The 16,441-nt window shown below is 40.2% G+C and overlaps 1 protein-coding gene across 3 annotated transcripts in view; it reads left to right on the top strand.

The window, feature by feature from the left end:
• RASGEF1B (RasGEF domain family member 1B) overlaps positions 1-16,441 on the top strand; it is a 506,625-nt gene that overhangs the window by 438,359 nt on the left and 51,825 nt on the right. Inside the window, exons 1-2 of one of the 3 annotated variants that reach the window (XM_045184815.3) lie at positions 4,513-4,879; positions 5,703-5,801. The exons of 1 other annotated variant lie outside the window; for it this stretch is intronic. In XM_045184815.3, coding sequence (XP_045040750.2) covers positions 5,799-5,801 — 3 coding nt within the window. In that variant the 5' untranslated portion in view covers positions 4,513-4,879; positions 5,703-5,798. Of the gene's footprint in view, positions 1-4,512; positions 4,880-5,702; positions 5,802-16,441 lie in introns of those variants that run through there. One more of the 3 variants, XM_045184817.3, reaches the window with a different exon arrangement.

Here is a 16,441-nt window from a genome sequence, read left to right as displayed (position 1 = left end):
TACCTGAATAGAACAAAAAGGCTTACACCACACCACCACCACCATAGCATCCTCCCCGCCCCTCTGAAGTTCAGAGGGAACTCCTTCTGCCTGACTGCTTTGGCATTGGTCTTTTCCATTCCTCAGACTCAGACTGAAATATCAGTTCTTCTTGGGTCTCGCATCTGCCAGCTTTCTGACAGGAGCCTTACCGTTAGCTCTAAGGCCTCCAGATTTCAAGTGGAACTACACATTGGCTCTCCTGAGTCTCTAGTTTGACAACTGTAGACCTGGGGACTTCTCAGACTTGAGCCAGTTCCTCAGAATAACATATACACATGTTATGATGAACCAAGAGGAGATTATATATATAATATGTATATATTATAATCATATGTAATATAATATATAATATCAATTATATGTAATACTATATAATATCTATATATAATATATATAGGTATAAAACCTCTTATTGATTCTCTTTCTATGGAGAATCCTAATACGGTGTGCTAGTCACACAAACTTTTGAAAATGTCATGTTCTGTTCTTCCCGCCTCTCCTAGAAGCAGATGCCGAATGGAATTAAATGTGCCAGAGGTTTACTGAGGGAAGTGCCTGTGAAGGGATGAAGTGGGAGGGGAACAGGAGTAGGCAGGGGGAACCTTCAGCTTGTGAGGCCAGCCTAAGACCTGTCAAAGCAAAGAAGGAAGGAAAGGTCGAGTAGGAAGAGTTTCAGACCACAGCACAGTTCTGAGAAAGTTTTGGCCATCCTGATGGAGAGTCCCCAAGCCACAAGTTCCCATCTGAGGAATCCCCCTTGAGGCAGAAATGGCCAAGCTGTAGAACCCTAGTGTGCTCAGTCACTGGCTGGGAGTAGCCCTGAGGAAGTGCGCTCCCAGAGTGAATGCTGCAGTAGATCCAAGCACAGCGGCTGGAGGCTGTCAGTCAACTGCGCTCCACAACGGGTTCTCTGCGCTGGGAGCCTTCATGACCTGTCCTTCTAGAATGCCCTTCTAGAGGCTGAGGGTGGTAATCACAGAGTCTATGTGGAAAGGACAATGTGATTTTAAGATGGGATCCTGGGGACTTACCTTAGAGCACATGGTCTTACTTAGATTGCATATTTATCAAAGGCAATCTTGGAGCCATCTCTGCCCAAGAGCTGGAATGGGCTGAAGAAGGATGGCAGTGGGAATCTAGGAAAAGGGGGTATGGAAGCTGGACTATCTGTCAACTCTGCCAAAGCCAGCAGCATGAGAACAGGAGTCACCTGCCACCCCAAGTGGTAGGAGGGGGACCTCATTTTGAAACCAATAATACATCAATCCATGGACCAGCTTTGAAACCCACACTGTACTTGACAGACCTTGGCTGAGACTTTGAGGATCTGGACATATTTCAGTAGAGCAGGGAGGGATGTGGCGGAGATGACTTTTCCTTCGTTGGAATAGAAAATCTCCCGCAAGTGGGCAGAAAAAGATAGTAGGCCACCTGTTCTTCTGGCAAACCGAGTAGTGCTTGTTTTGTTAAGTGATTATAAATCAGGTTCTTTCTTTTATTTCTCCTTTAGGATCAAAATTTATTAGCAACCTGGGAGATTTATGTGGGCTGGGCTTCCCCTGTAAACATTTCACTTCAGTGTATTTTCCCATCTCTGCAAATTAAGAGAACTGCCACTTAAAGCTTCTAGAAAAAACCCTTGTCAATTAATTTTGATGGAATCACAGTGATAAAACATTAGTGCTAGGAGGGGATTGGAGATCCTTTATTATTACATAGAGGGAAATATAAGCCCAGAGAAATGAGTGATTGCCCAAGGTCACCTGGCTGACTAATGGCAAAAGACAGGCTAGAACCCCAAGCTTCAGTTTTTACACCATAGCTCTGCCCATCAGGGCAACCTACCTTTCTTTCCTGATTGTACCCTGCTTTTTTTTTTTTTTTAATTCCCTCAACTTAAATACATACTTGGTTAGCCAAATATTTTTAATAGTCTCTTTTCTAGAAAATCATTTTTATCTCTCACTATGAGTTTTGTGACCTAACTTAATTTTAGAAAAACACACAAAGCCCCCAAACAATGCTGTATTTCAGGAGCCTGTACAAATGCCATGGCCTCGTAAACAATGGCAAAAAGGCTTCACATAAACCCTGTGAATGGAAAAGGAGGTGTCTGAATCACCCAGCTTTGTAACTGGGAGAGTCAGCACTTTACTCACGTGTAAGGTCCTGGCAGCTGCTGGCCTGTGGACTCTGAAATGTATTTGAGCTGGAAGGAACCTTTGTGATTATCTGTGAGGAAACAGAGCCCCAGCAAAAGCAAGTTAGGACTGGAACCCCAACCTTCTGACTGTTAGCCAGATAACCGTCTACAACAAAATACTTTGAAGAGCGCAAAGATGAGGACTTTAATTTAAGACGCGCAAGGACAAACTCAGAAGTCATGTCAAAAGTCAGGGCACATTGGCAATGACAACCACTATGGCTCCCCAGTGATGTTCCAGGCACTGTGCTAAGTGCATCACGTGCACGGAGAACTTCTCTCACTGGGCGGTGAGTCAGCTTCGCCAGGTTGTGCCCCAGCAACAACCTCGAAGTCTCAGTGGCTTACAACACAGGATTACTTCTCGTGTGTTGTGTGTTGTTGGCTATGACGGCTGAGGTGCTGCTCCGCGTGGCTTCCCCAGAGCAGGATCTGGTGTGAATGGGAAGGCTCTGTTTGCGATGGGCCAATCTTGTGGCAGAAGGAAACGGGCCTGATGGCCCCGAAAGCCTCTGCGCACTTCCATAGGCCACTCCCACCCCCATTCCACAGGATAAAGCAAGTCATCTGGCCAAGCCCAATGCCAATGAGAGGAGCACAGTGAGTCAGATGACAAAAATTTGTATATTCCTTTAAAAGGAAAAAAAAAAAAAATATATATATATATATATATATATATATATATACACACACACGTATATTCTTTTTTAAACATGAAAGGCAACAAAATGTTTGAAACAATATTGCAATATACCACCCTGGGAATCACCACTTCACATTAGCTCTTTAAATCTTTACCAAAAAAATAAAAAACCTATGAGGTAGATAAAAATATCACTTGCTGTCCAAAGTTTGTACAATTGAGAGACAGAGTTGGTATTTGAACCCAAGCAGTGTGGCCCAAGGGCCCACACTTAAGTAATAGGCTATAATCAATAAGTCACTTTTCATAACATGCTGCGTTTATTTGGATAATCCTCTGGCACAGCCCACCTTCTCCCTCTCCCTCAGTCTGGGAGTATAGTCTGCCTACTGCCTAAGGCCGAGACTTCAGCCACCTGCTACTTTTACCTGTATTGCCACACTCACTCATTTATGCAAAAATAGAGTCTACCCACTATGCTGTAGACCTGAAACTAATACAAACTATTACTGAATGTAAACTATAATTGAAAAAAATTAAAAAATGTATTTAAAGATTAAATTAAAAATAGTATAAATGTCATTACATTTATAAAACAACACAGGGCATCTGTGAGCATGACAATACAAAGCAGTAGGTGGAGAGCAGTTACAAAGACAAACCAGAAATGATGATAGCCCTGCTCTCAGAAACCTAGCAGAAGAGGTATAACGGAAATGTGTGGAATAGACTGGTGCATTCTAAACACATGTGAACCTACCGTTAGAGTGCTGTGGAAAGAAATGAGAGATTTCTTGTGAGGAGGGAGGCCTAGAACAGGATGGCAGAGGTTGGGAACGAAGAAGGACAGATGGGGGAGAAGGAATGGGATTCATGGAGACAGGGCCTGAGGGGATGAGGTGGGGCAGCAGAGCCACTGGTTTAAGGCACCCACATTCAGCATCGGCCTCAGAAGGGTTTAAGCCCTGTCTCAGCAACTCAGACACTGGCAAGAGTCGAGAGGATCTTTGTCACTGTACTTTCAGCTGATGTTCTAATGCTGGGTCACACTGCCTGTAGTGACTAGGAGTGAATATTTTTATAACTCCTGTAATTATCTTTGAGTAGCACAATTATATTACATTGTGTTTAAGAAACATTAAAAACATCAAATTGATCAACATTATCTTCTAAAATATATCAAATATTTTTAAATCCTGGTTTTGACTTTTCTTCATTTTAAAAAAATACCCCAGCAGCTTCAAAAAATTAAAGATTTCATGTCTTTCAATGCCCAACAGGCCCTACAGTAAAACACAGTGGAAAGAAACAACGATAATTTTGGCTGGCAAAATTGTTTTCATTCATTTCTTCCTTCAACCCACAAATATTTAATGAGCACTTACTATTAACAAGGCATTATTCTAGGTGTTGGGGATGCAGGAGTGAACAAGAGGCACAAATCCTGCTCCTATGGGTTCTGCAGTCTGCTGAGTGTGCAAAGAGAAGTAGTGGGAACCAAAAAGCTAACTTGCACATTTATAGAGGAAGTAAACCTTTATTCTCAAGCTGACTCGTAGAATTTTTCTTCTGCATAATGTGGGGAGTCATTGAAGGGCTTCTGCAGGAAAAACATATGAGAGGTAGGCTTTGGGGGGTTACTCGGGCAGTATTGTGTGTGTGGGGGGCGAACTAGAAAGGAACTTGAGTAGAAGAAAGGACATCCTGGAAGCATCTGATATGTGGCAGATGGAAAAGGAGTCCTGAACCAGGGCAGTCAGAGTGAATGCAAGGCACAGACAAGATGTGAAAGATTCCCAGCAGGTGGAATAGTAGGAGAGGAATTCCTGATCGTGTGGATGGGAGACCAAGGCAGAAGAATCAAAGTTCCTACAGTTTGCAGCCTGCTCTTTGGCAGGCGCAGGCGGCTTATCCCAGAAGTATAGGGTGGACTTTGGCATCAGAGGACCCTACCTTCGAAGTCCAGTCTGACACCAGCTGTGAAGCTTTCGGTAGGTTCTTTCACCTTTCTGAGCTTTGATTGCCCAATTAGTAAAAATGAAATATAACTCATAACTTGCAGGATTAAATTAAAAATATATATTATGCACAGGACACAGATTAAGCTTTCAATAGCTTTTGTTGCAATTATTATAGTTACATGGAGGATGAACTGGCTTGGGGAATGAATTTGAAGTAAGTGTAGGGCATCCAAAGAGAGGTGTTGAGTGGACAATCAGTAAGGTGGTCACCTGGGATGAGGCTCTACATCAATGAATAATAACAATGTATTAACATTTATGTTAGAGCATCTACTTTGTTAAACATTGATGAGCTTTAGTTCAATTAGTCCTCACAGCAAGTCTGTAAGGAAGATATGGTTGTCACCATGATTTTATAAATGAAGAAATTACTATTTAGTTAATTTACACTACCCTATGTAGATGAGGAGAGGCAAAATATGAATTCAGGCCCCTTGGGTCCAAAGCCCATAGTCTTTTTTTCTTCCTCAGTTACACTTTACTTCCAATATTATTTTGTACTGGTTTCAGGTATACAGCATGTGGGTAAGACAGGCATATACTTTACAAAGTGTTCCCCCTGATATTTCAGTACCTACCTGGCCCCATCCATAGTTATTACAATATTGTTGACTATATTCCTTATGCTGTACTTTACATCCCTGTGACTATTTGTAACTGCCTATTTGTTACAGGCAAGTGCTACTGCTTCCACCCAGTCCCCCAACCTCCCTCCCCTTCGGCAACCACCAGCCTGCTCTTTGTGTCTTTGAGTCCGTTTCAATTTTGTTTATTTATTTATTTTATTCTATAGATTCCACATATAAGTGAAATCATATGGTATTTGTCTTTCTCTGGCTGACTTATTTCACTGAGCATAATAGCTTCTAGGTCCATCGAGCTTCTGCAAATGGTAAGATATCATTCTTTTTTATGACCAAGTAATATTCCATTGTATATTGGATATATGTACCACTACTTATTATTTACTCATCTGTTGATGGGAACTTGGGTTGCTTCCATGTCCTGGCTATTGTAAATAATGCTTCAATGAACATAGGGGTTCATCCATTCTTTCAAACTAGTGTTGTGTGTTTCCTCAGATAAATACCCAGACGTAGAATCACTGGGTCACAAGGCAGTTCCACTTTTTTATGTTTTTGAGGAAACTCCATACTGTTTACGTAGCCAAAGACCTTATCCTTAAACATTCAAGGTTGGCATGAGCATCCCTGGAGGTGGTGTTTATAGTCATGCACTGGATAGCTACATTTTATCAGCAACAGACCCTACCAAACAGACAGTGGTCCCTTAAGATGATAATGAACCTGAAAAATTCTTATCACCTAGTGATGTTGTATCCATCTTAAAATGGTAGCAAATCACATTACTCACAGGTTTGTGGTGATGCCGGTACAAACCTACTGCTCAGCTAGTCACATAAAAGCATAGCACATACACTTATGCACAGGACATAATCCTTGATAATAACAAATGACTACGTTAGTGATTTCTGTACCTACTATACTATACTTTTTATCATTATTTTAGTGTACTTTTTCTACTTATATGAAAAGAGTTTGCTATAAAACAGTGTGTTGTGTTATGCTAGCTGCAGCCTCATACCTTTGGAGTCTCAATGGCTTCATTGTCTCTTTAATTGAATTACTCTCATGTTGTTATGTACAGTAACAAGCTGTACAGGCTGGTAACCTGGGAGCAAAAGGCTATGCTATATAGCCAAGGTGAGTAGTAGACTATCATTCCAGGTTTGTGTAAGTGCAATCTGGTGTTTGAATGACAATGAAATCTCCTAACAATGCATTTCTCAGAACACATCCCCACCATTAAACAGCGAATGACTGTAATTTAGTTTAAGAACTGTGACTCCCCCTGCCAATCCAGGCTCAGTCTCATCCCCCCTACCATAGGGCGGGCTCTCATCCGATTCTCCTGCTGTGTGTAGGAAGGAATGAGTTCTGAAGGGGACCGCCCTGCCCATCCGAGCAGCAGCCTTCTGTGGATTAGAGCATACTCTGGTTCCACTCAGACACCAGTCCCCTGTCCTCCCAGTTCACTATCCCTTTCTCTGGTAATTTTGACCAGATTCCCTGGGTGGAAGGAAGCTGATGTGATGGAAACACACAACCCAGGAGTCAAGACCCAGGGTCAATTCGGGCCTCCACCTTCCACTACCTGTGTGATTTGGGGAAAGTCCCTTATCCTTTTTGAGCCTCTCTCTCTTTCTTATTTGCAAATCAGATATAATAACCGCAGGCCCAGATCAAACAACAAGGAAATAAGGCATATGCAAAAGGAATCACTATGTAAATAGCAGTTCTCTGTGAGGACTCTGCCCTAACAGGGGGCCAACTGGAGGAGAGGCAGAAACCTGGGCTCCTAGTTCCCAGAGATCGTCCAGGTCTCCCCACAGAATGCTCCTCACGGAAACATCTAGCCTGACCCGTTTATTAGACTGACTGCCTTGACCTTGTGTAAAAGCTATCTTAACTCTTCTTTTGTTTCCCAAGTGCAGCTATATTGAGTCATTTTTCACTCAAGAAAAAAGTGTCACATTCACAGTTCTGCCCCTTCTATTTTGACATTAAATTTAGCATTACCTATGCAGAGTACAGGTTTCTGATTCAAAACAAGCCCTACTTAGAACAAAGTGGAGGCAGCTCTCTGACTCACTTTAACAGTTTAATATCAAGCAGGTTAATAGCTTTGCCATTTCTCAATGAACAGAATCTGGCAACAAAGCCTACTGTAGTGTTCTTTCCTAATAATTTTCTGTATGAGGATCTGAAAATTGGCTTTCAGAAATCCATGGTACAAAGATAACATTTGCCAGCTTACATGTTGGGGGAAAAATTGATATTATCAGAGGAGAACATGGTGCAAGTTGTTCTATGTTTAAGTCAGGGGAGCTTGACTTTTCTTCTTATTCTAAGTCAATCTCTTTAAAATACAAACTCATCCCAATGAGTAAAGACTGGCCTTTTTATGAACATTCACTTCTCACTTACACTGTCTTACAAGCAGGCATGTTCTTGTTTTTCTTTTCTTTTTCTTCCCTTTACATTCTGGCCTGTCTAAGGAGACACCAAAATGCCAGAGCAGTCGAGCGAATAATCGGCATTTACTCTGAGCTCCGCCACATTTTCTAGCCAGAAGGACAGCCGAGCTGAATGAGTGGGGGTCTCTCCATGCGTGTGGCTTTGTGCGGCAGGCCTGCCAAGCATTACTATTCCAGCCCTTAAACCTGTGCCAGACTGTTAATGTCTTAATGCTTATTCAAGTGTCAGGGAGTGCTGGCAGATGTCAGAGGGAATGGGAGGCTGTCAATAAGGAAATTACTTACATTCACGGGGTGATTGCAGTAGTCTGTCAGGTAACGTTTGAGAGGATGTCAAGCTGAAAGAAGGAAGCAGAGGAAAAAAAGAAGGTGGCAGCAAACATTGTTGGAGGAGGATCCCTTTTTAAAAAAATAGTTTACGGAGATTTTATTTTCCTTTTATTTCTAGAGCTAAGCTCCAGATACAGCAGTCATAGGTCAAGAAATAAACAAAAAGTGGCTTCCTCTTTCTGGAGACCTCAACTGTAAGAGCTGCGTGACTGGGGCCTATTGTCTTTGACACAGGACAGATAATTCAAATTTTTTCCTGCGAAGGCAGCAGGAGTCAGTTCCCTGGTCATCAGGAAACACATAGTTCATTCAACAACCACTTACTTGCTACCTACTCCATGCTAGGCATGGTAAATAACCCAGTGACTACATGTACACAGGAAATATATTTTAAAACACATTCTTTAAATTCTAGGGAAGAAAAGGCATCCTCTTTGCTGTGTGGTTTTAAGATTAAGAATTTAAACAAAGTAGAGTCCCACCCTTGTAACTCTAGCAGCACCTGCCTGCCCTCTTTGCCTATGTAATGAGGAACTTGAAGAAGGGAGCTTCTGGAGAAAGAGGCTTGGAGGTAATTTTGCCTTTAAGCAGCTTCTCTCAGTCCTGGATTTGCCGTGGTGATTCTATTTATTGCCTCCTTAAGCCTGTCAAGCTCTCTGCCTGCCTCATTTCTTTACTGGTCTTTATACGCCCCCCCCTCCCTCCAGTCTGTGCATATGTGTGTGTGTGCCTGGAAGACGAGGGGGCAAAAATACTGCTGTGTCATTGGTCAATACTCAGATACAATGGTCTAATTACAAGGGGAGAAATGCACATGTAGCTACAAAACCTTTAACAAAAGGTCAGCCCCCCTTGGAGTCACCCTGGAAACACGAGACACCTCCAAGTGTTTACCCGTGATGATGAGAAAAACACCATTGAGTTTAAAGGGAACATGGTAATTCCATTTGTAGTTAATGGTGGCTTTTTAGGTCTGTCTACACTTAATGTCCCCTATCTCCTGTTGTAAGCTAGCCCCCTTTAATATTTTAGAATTTCTCTCAGAAGGAATAGAAAGAAAGGAAGTTAGGCACATTTGTTAGTTGCTTTTAGACTACTTAAGGAAAGGCAAATATTTTACTGAAGGTGATGCCAGGGCTGAAGGTGCCCAAAAATAACAGGAATCAAGGACAGAGAACTTTTTCCCAGAGTACCAGAGTCAAGGAAAATCCTGAAAGGTGCTGTTGCAAGGATTAGACCCCATGGGGACAAAACCAGCTGGGTTAAATGGGGGATGAAAGCTAAAGTCCAGACTGAGCCTGGACAAAGAGATGGGCCTGGATGATTCCCGTGGGCCCCCTCCCCACTGCCTTCCTGTCCTCCACAGCTCCTCCTCTGCTCCCCCCTAACCCCCACCATGAAGGAGTGTGGAGTCAGCATTCTGGATAAGAATGGGCTCTGTCCCCATCAGCACAGCCCCCCAGGAGCACCTCACCCCCCTGCTGGTCTGGCTGTGTACTCATGGATTTCCAGGGCGCATACCTCCATCTAACTTAACACTAGTCACTGATGAGGCTCCTGGCCTTTTCAAGTGCCCTCTAGACCTTTGAAGTGCTCTCCCCAAGGAGGCATGAGCACATTTCTGTCTGAAAAATGTGGCATTACTTAACCCAACCCCTGAGAGGCTCTTCTAAGGATACCTCACATTTCAGGAACTAAGAGTAAATAAATATCTACCAACTCATGCTTTCCTTCTTTTCCTTGCTAAGCTGGAGCAGAGAGCAGTCAAGCTGGAAGCCCTCTGTGATACCTGTATCAGCTTGGAAACATCTTTCCTCCTTAGCACTCCAGCTCCTCTACCCTCATGCCCACAGCCCTTACTCACCCAAGGAAAGTCAGTCGAACCCTTTCTTCCATATGCTGCAAGATTAAGTAAGCTCTGGGCAAAAGAACATTTCAGTCAGTCAATCCGAGACCAATGCTGAAAAAAATACTGAAAAACACAGAAGAACATGCCCTCAGCAGACATAAGCAATATCATGACAACACCCGCCGGGTGTCAGAAAAGCATTAACAAAGCATTAGGTTCCCTGTATGCGTTTACTTTCCCTTTTGGTTACTTACAACACACTGCTCATTTTACTGTAGAACTCTATTTAAAAAAATTATAACAAAAATACATAGCATTTAAAAAATACTTTCTTTTGCTCCCCTGTACTTTCTACTTTTGTGGTTGTTATAATTCTAAATCTTTGTTTTATGTTGTTCTCTAACTGGATACTGGTCAAGGAATAATGAGAAAAATAAAAATGACAAGACCAAAAGCTATTATGAATTAAGTACTTCCCAAGTGCTGGAATCACCTCTGCATTACCTCACTAGGACTTTAGGACAATCCCCTACCCCTATTTTACGACAGGGGACTGAGGTTTAGAAATGTTAAAGGACTCAAGGTCTCTTGCTTTGTGATCCCAGCTCAAAGGGCATTTCCTCAGGAACTGTCCTCAACTAGGACAGATACCTCTTTAAAAATTCTTATAATCTTATGACATCTACCTTTCCTTCATAGTCTTATGAGTTTGTCATTTTATATTTATTTATGTAGTTAAATGATTTAAGCATTTCTCCCCACTCACCTCTGAGTTCTAGGATGGCAGAAACCACATCCATTTTTGCTGTTACTGATTCTGATAATAATACATATTGAATGAATGAATGAATGAATATTCAAATGATTTAATAAATAAATGAGTTCTTATCTGTCCAACTGCATAATTTGAGAGTTTTAGTTTAGGCAGCAGGATTGCTTTTTAAATGAAGTCCCGGGTGACAGACTATCCTAAGTGTCACGTACTCTGCAGCATTGATGAGTGCTACCTGAACTGCCTGGGTTTGAACTCCAGCTCTACCATTCTTTTACTGTTCCACCTTGGACAAGTTACTTGACCTCTCTGTGTCTCAGTTTCCTCATTTGCAAAATGGAGATAATACAGCTCACTTCATACATTTACAAAGATTCAATGAATGTGTGACCTCTCAGAACGGTACACTTGGAAAGTTCTATGTATTACATATTATCATATATTCAGGAACTTAGTAGAGAAAAATAAAACATTCCAGGCTAATTTCATTCAAAGAGTACTATGTGTTAGTGTTTATTCATTGACTGAAAACACCTGTTCTGCTCCTTCTTGGAAGAAAGGTGTAAATCTTAGAGAACTGGCCCTAGATTTTTCACTCTTAGATAGAAAATTCACAACATACATCCATCTTGAAATTTTCACTAGTATTTTACCTACAAGTTCAGAAAAGAAATATGGTGAAGGTGAATTATTTTAAAATTTTGAACACATATTTTCAGTATTTTCTAAAATATGTAGTAACCTCCTATAGGACCCATATCCTTTACAATCTTCACATATATATAATATTTTTATTGAAATGACTGGGGTGACATGACAGTGGTTAATAAGATTATATAGATTTCAGGTGTAATTGTGGGATGAGAAGAGTGATGAGGGGCTCTACCCAGAGTTCCATAGTCCCAGATTTCATCATAACCCTGCCACCTATTAGCTGTCTGGTCTTGCATAAGTCTGTTAATTACTTCTTGTCTGTTTCCTCAGTCACAAAGTACAGCTGCCACCACTTAGCTTGTGATGGTTAAATAAGATTACTTTCCAAAGACTCTGGTAAGTCACAAATGCTTAGTAAAAGTTAGTTTTGTATTACTTCCCTCCCTTCTTATTTTCCTCTTTATAACCATTTCAACCAGGGCTTCACCAATACTTCGCTATCCTCGTGTGCCTTCTCTGATCACTTCTTCAACGTTTTTTCAGCCTCCCCAAGACCCAGGTCATCGAGTGGCCTTTTCCTTCTCATTTTGCAAGTGTCCTCAAGGCTCAAAGTAATAAAAGTAAAGTAGGAGAAAAATGAGACATTCAGTCAAATCAACTGAATGGGAATTTGTCTCCAGTTTTCTTCTGACTGGCTACTTGATTTTGAGCAACTTATTTAACCTATCCAGGTTTCCTTTAGCTCATCCATAAAAATGAGACCAGTTCTCCATGAAGGATATCCTGGAATCCTCTTTATTTCTCCTTTGCCTCTTCTTTTTATGTCTGTGTCATAATAGCAGTAATAATAGTACTATTTTCAATTTACACTTTCTAAAGCCTTGTATATTTTTTGTATTACTTAGTGATCAGGTCAAAATTCTGAGGTATTCCAGTTAGCCACTGTCACTCCATTTTCAGAGAAAAATGAGCTGACAGAAGACGTATATATGATTTGGTAAGTCACAAAACCCCTAGAACACAGATTTATTTTACTGTGGTCCATCAGGCTTTTACGACACACCTCCTGTATGCATTGCACTGGCAAAGTACTGCTGGTACAGCAAGGGCCCCATGCTTTTTTGTAACAGAAAGCACAAAAAAGTAAACTGATAACTGAGAGTAGTAGATGCTAAGAGCCAAATGAATAACCCAAAATTCCTTTTGCTTTTATTGACTGGTCCGTGAAGAAAGAATCTCTTCTTTTTCTTAGATGGAATTCCCCTATCATCTTGTCAGATAGCCCTGTCTCCTGTGGACTCCACAGAGAGTCCATGGCAGGAAGAAGCTAATTTTACTTTGGCAATATTATTTCAGTTTGATGTAAGCACTAGCTTTGGGATGCCTATCTTTCAACAATGGTCTGTTTGGACTTTAAATAGGACATGTTTAAATGTATGCTAAAACTTGTAATTTCTGTGGAACAACAAAACTCAAGATTGGAAATGATCTTGATAAGTTTTCTTCTGCGGTTTTTCCTGAGTCCTTGTTTTAGGTCTGAGTGTATGAGAAGTATGCAGTTTCAGTTTCATTTTTCATGAAACTGAAAAGTAATAGAATTGACTCTGAAACTCCACAAGAAGAATAAGGACTATAAAATATCTGGGATATTTTCTATTTTTTTAAAAAAATACATTTTCCCAGGAGTTTTGATAGGGCTTCTCAGGAATACTTAAATTTTTGTATATACATATAATCACACAATTCAAACACCATAAAATATGAAGAGATGTCTCGTGAAAGGCTTCCTTCCTCTTTCTCCCTCTCACTCTCTACCACCTACCTAATTTCCATTGTTTCCCCCAAATAGCTAACCACTTAGCATCTGTTTGTCTTCCCCCAAAATTTTTATGTAAAAAATAATAAATTAATAGTACACATATGTGTTGCTTCTTTTTTCCTTCTTTTATATATTTGATAGCATACACTACATAATAATTTGCACCTCTTTTACGAAATAGCACATGAGCATTTCATGTCAGGACAATTTCCTTAGTATTTTCTATTATACTTGCAAAGTGTTTTATTCTGTGAATATATCAAAACTTAAGACAATTAGTTGCTTCTCATCTACCTTTCATGTGTTATTTCATATAATGAGTAGAATATATCCACAGGATAATTTTCTTTGCCTGGTATTGTTGGTTCAAAAGGTACACGCATTTGTAATCCTCCACAACAATGGATTTTTGCTAATCTGATGAGTTAAAGGAAAAGTTCTCAGGATAGCTTTCATTTATATTTTTGTTAATGAGTCAGATCGAGCATCTTCCATCTGTGTAAAAGCCTTTTCAGATACAAACTGTGTGATCATACCTTTCGCTGATTTTCTTAGGTTATTGATGATTTCCACTTAGAAGTACAGTAAATAAGTCTACAGTCTCTGTGTCCTAAGTTTGCTGTGGGACAAGCTCCATTTTTAGTAAAAGGTGGCCATTTTTATCTTCCTTTGTATTTGAAACTACAGATGGTTAGTTTTGGCAAGCCCTAACAAATTACTCTGTGTCTAAGATTTGGCCACAGTTGAATTTGAGCAAATGGAAGCATAACTATATATATATTCCTTCTCTTTCTATTGCACTCGTCCACCTGGTTGAAATTTGCTCAATATATTTGAAAGAAACAATTACAGCTAAGAGAAACTCCCAATCTTTCTTCCTCTGTAATTTTAGAATCATTTCCCAGTCCTCACAATAAGAACTGGAAGAACTGCTAATGTGAAAAGAAAAAAAATGGAATTGTCTGCGACCAAATTAATCTAACACTATATACTAAACAGTTGCACTTTCCTCTCTCAGAAGTTTGAAAATGATTTTTCTCAGTCAACATATAGTTTTCAAAAATTGGAAAATAGTAACATGTCCTTATTAAACCAGCTATAAAATTAATTTATTGGCTTCATAATACACATTTAGAAAAAAAGAAAGAGTTATGGAATGAAGGGAAGATTAGTTGCCTACATGTTGAAAATTAATTTTGCATATATTATTGAGCAGTAATTATGAGTCAGTCATTCTGAATACTGAAAATATCTAGTAGTAAATAAGGAAGGCATGCTTCTTGCCTTCAGAGTCTGTGTTGTAAACCAGTCACTCTTTATCCTGATTACAACAGAATCACCTGGGGAGGCTTTGCCAAAATACCCATGGCTGCCCTAGGCCAGAAATTCTAGGGGTGCAACTCAGTAACAAATGTTCTTAAAAACTCCCCAGGAGATTCTAAAGCGAAGGCAGAGTGGAAAACCACTGGCCGGTCTAGCCATACCCCAGAAAGAGCGAGAAAACCACAAAATATTTTGAAGAGGAAGTGGTCATGGAAATTTTTATGTGATGTAATATGAACTACACAGCATCGACTTTGAATTGTTCTTGCCACAATGTTTAACTAAAAAGCAGTATTCCCATGTATAGATAACTTAGAGGACAGAAGAACAAGTTAAATGGCACCTTGAGGAAAAATACCAGACAAATCCAGAAAGTGGTACTTTCTCGAAGAGAAGTAGCCTGGTTTCTTCAGAAAAGGCAATGTCATGAAAAGCAGAAAACGACTGAGAGTGGAGTGGGGACTGATACAGTGTGAAGGAGAGCAAAGAAACTCCAGCCCAATGTAACTCATTAACCTTGATTACACTCTGTTTCAAAAAATCCTTTGGAATAGTTTTTGGGAGCAATTTAGGAAATTTTGCCCTTGTGACCACATGGATGGACCTGTAGAACATTATGCTAAGTGAAACAAGCCAGTCAGAGAAAGACAAAATCCATATGATTTCATTCATTTGTGGAATCTAATGAACAAGCTAAACTAACAAGCAAAGTAGAGACAGACTCATAGAGAGCAGGCTGACTGACAGCCCCGGGGGTGGGGCGGGTGGGGAGGTTAGTTAGGGACTGGAGGGATTAAGCAAAAAAGAAGAAGGACTAGGGGACACGGACAACAGTGTGGTGATTGTGGGGAGGGAGAAGGGGTGGGTGGAGGTGGAAGAGAGTGTAAGGGGGATAAATGGTAATGGAAAAAATACAACAAATAAATTTTAAAATTTTGAAGGAAATTTAAATATTTATATATACTAGAAATTAAATGATATTAGTTCATATTATTGGTTTTTCATAGGAGCATAAGTATATAAATATCTATGTACAAGAATGTTCATATTTTTCAGAGCTGCATGCCAAAGTATTTAAGGGTGTCAGCAACTTTTAAATGGCTCTTTGACAACACTAAATTGAGTCACGCAAATAGATAAGCAAATACAGTCACACCTTTTAAAGAACTTTGGAAGAGGCTGAAGGATTAAGGATAAAAGAGGCTGCTGAATGGAATGATAATTATATTTAATTACCATTTATTGAGTGAATTCTATGTTCCAGATACGGTATTGAAGCATGATATTACTTCTCTTTTTAAAGAAGCATTATTATTTTAACTTCACAAGTGAGAAAACTGAAGCTTGTAATGATTAAACAATTTGTTCAAGTTCGCACTGTGTCAAGATTTGAACCACGTTCTTCCTGTTTCCGTTGTGGGTGATCTTGATCATTGCGTAGCATTGCTCTGCCCCTAAATTGTACCACAGCCACGTATATGGTTAAGGAAAGCACACAAGCTTTGGACTTAATTCAAATATAGTACATATTACAATGAAAATCCACCTGACGTTTATGTGTCTGCTCTATAGACTGTGTCCTCCTTGTCATACAAAGACCACAGAGTCAGGCCCAGCTGGATCCAATCTTGGCTGTGTCATGTATTAGGGGCTTGTTCTTAGACAATATTTAAAAACTTCCCCAGCTTCAGTTTCCTCTTCTATAAAGGTGGAGGTAATATTAAGGA

This window comes from Desmodus rotundus, chromosome 4 (assembly GCF_022682495.2).
Source record: "Desmodus rotundus isolate HL8 chromosome 4, HLdesRot8A.1, whole genome shotgun sequence".
In the NCBI taxonomy this organism is placed as follows: Eukaryota; Metazoa; Chordata; class Mammalia; order Chiroptera; family Phyllostomidae; genus Desmodus; species Desmodus rotundus.
This window is presented reverse-complemented; position numbering and strand designations above follow the sequence as displayed.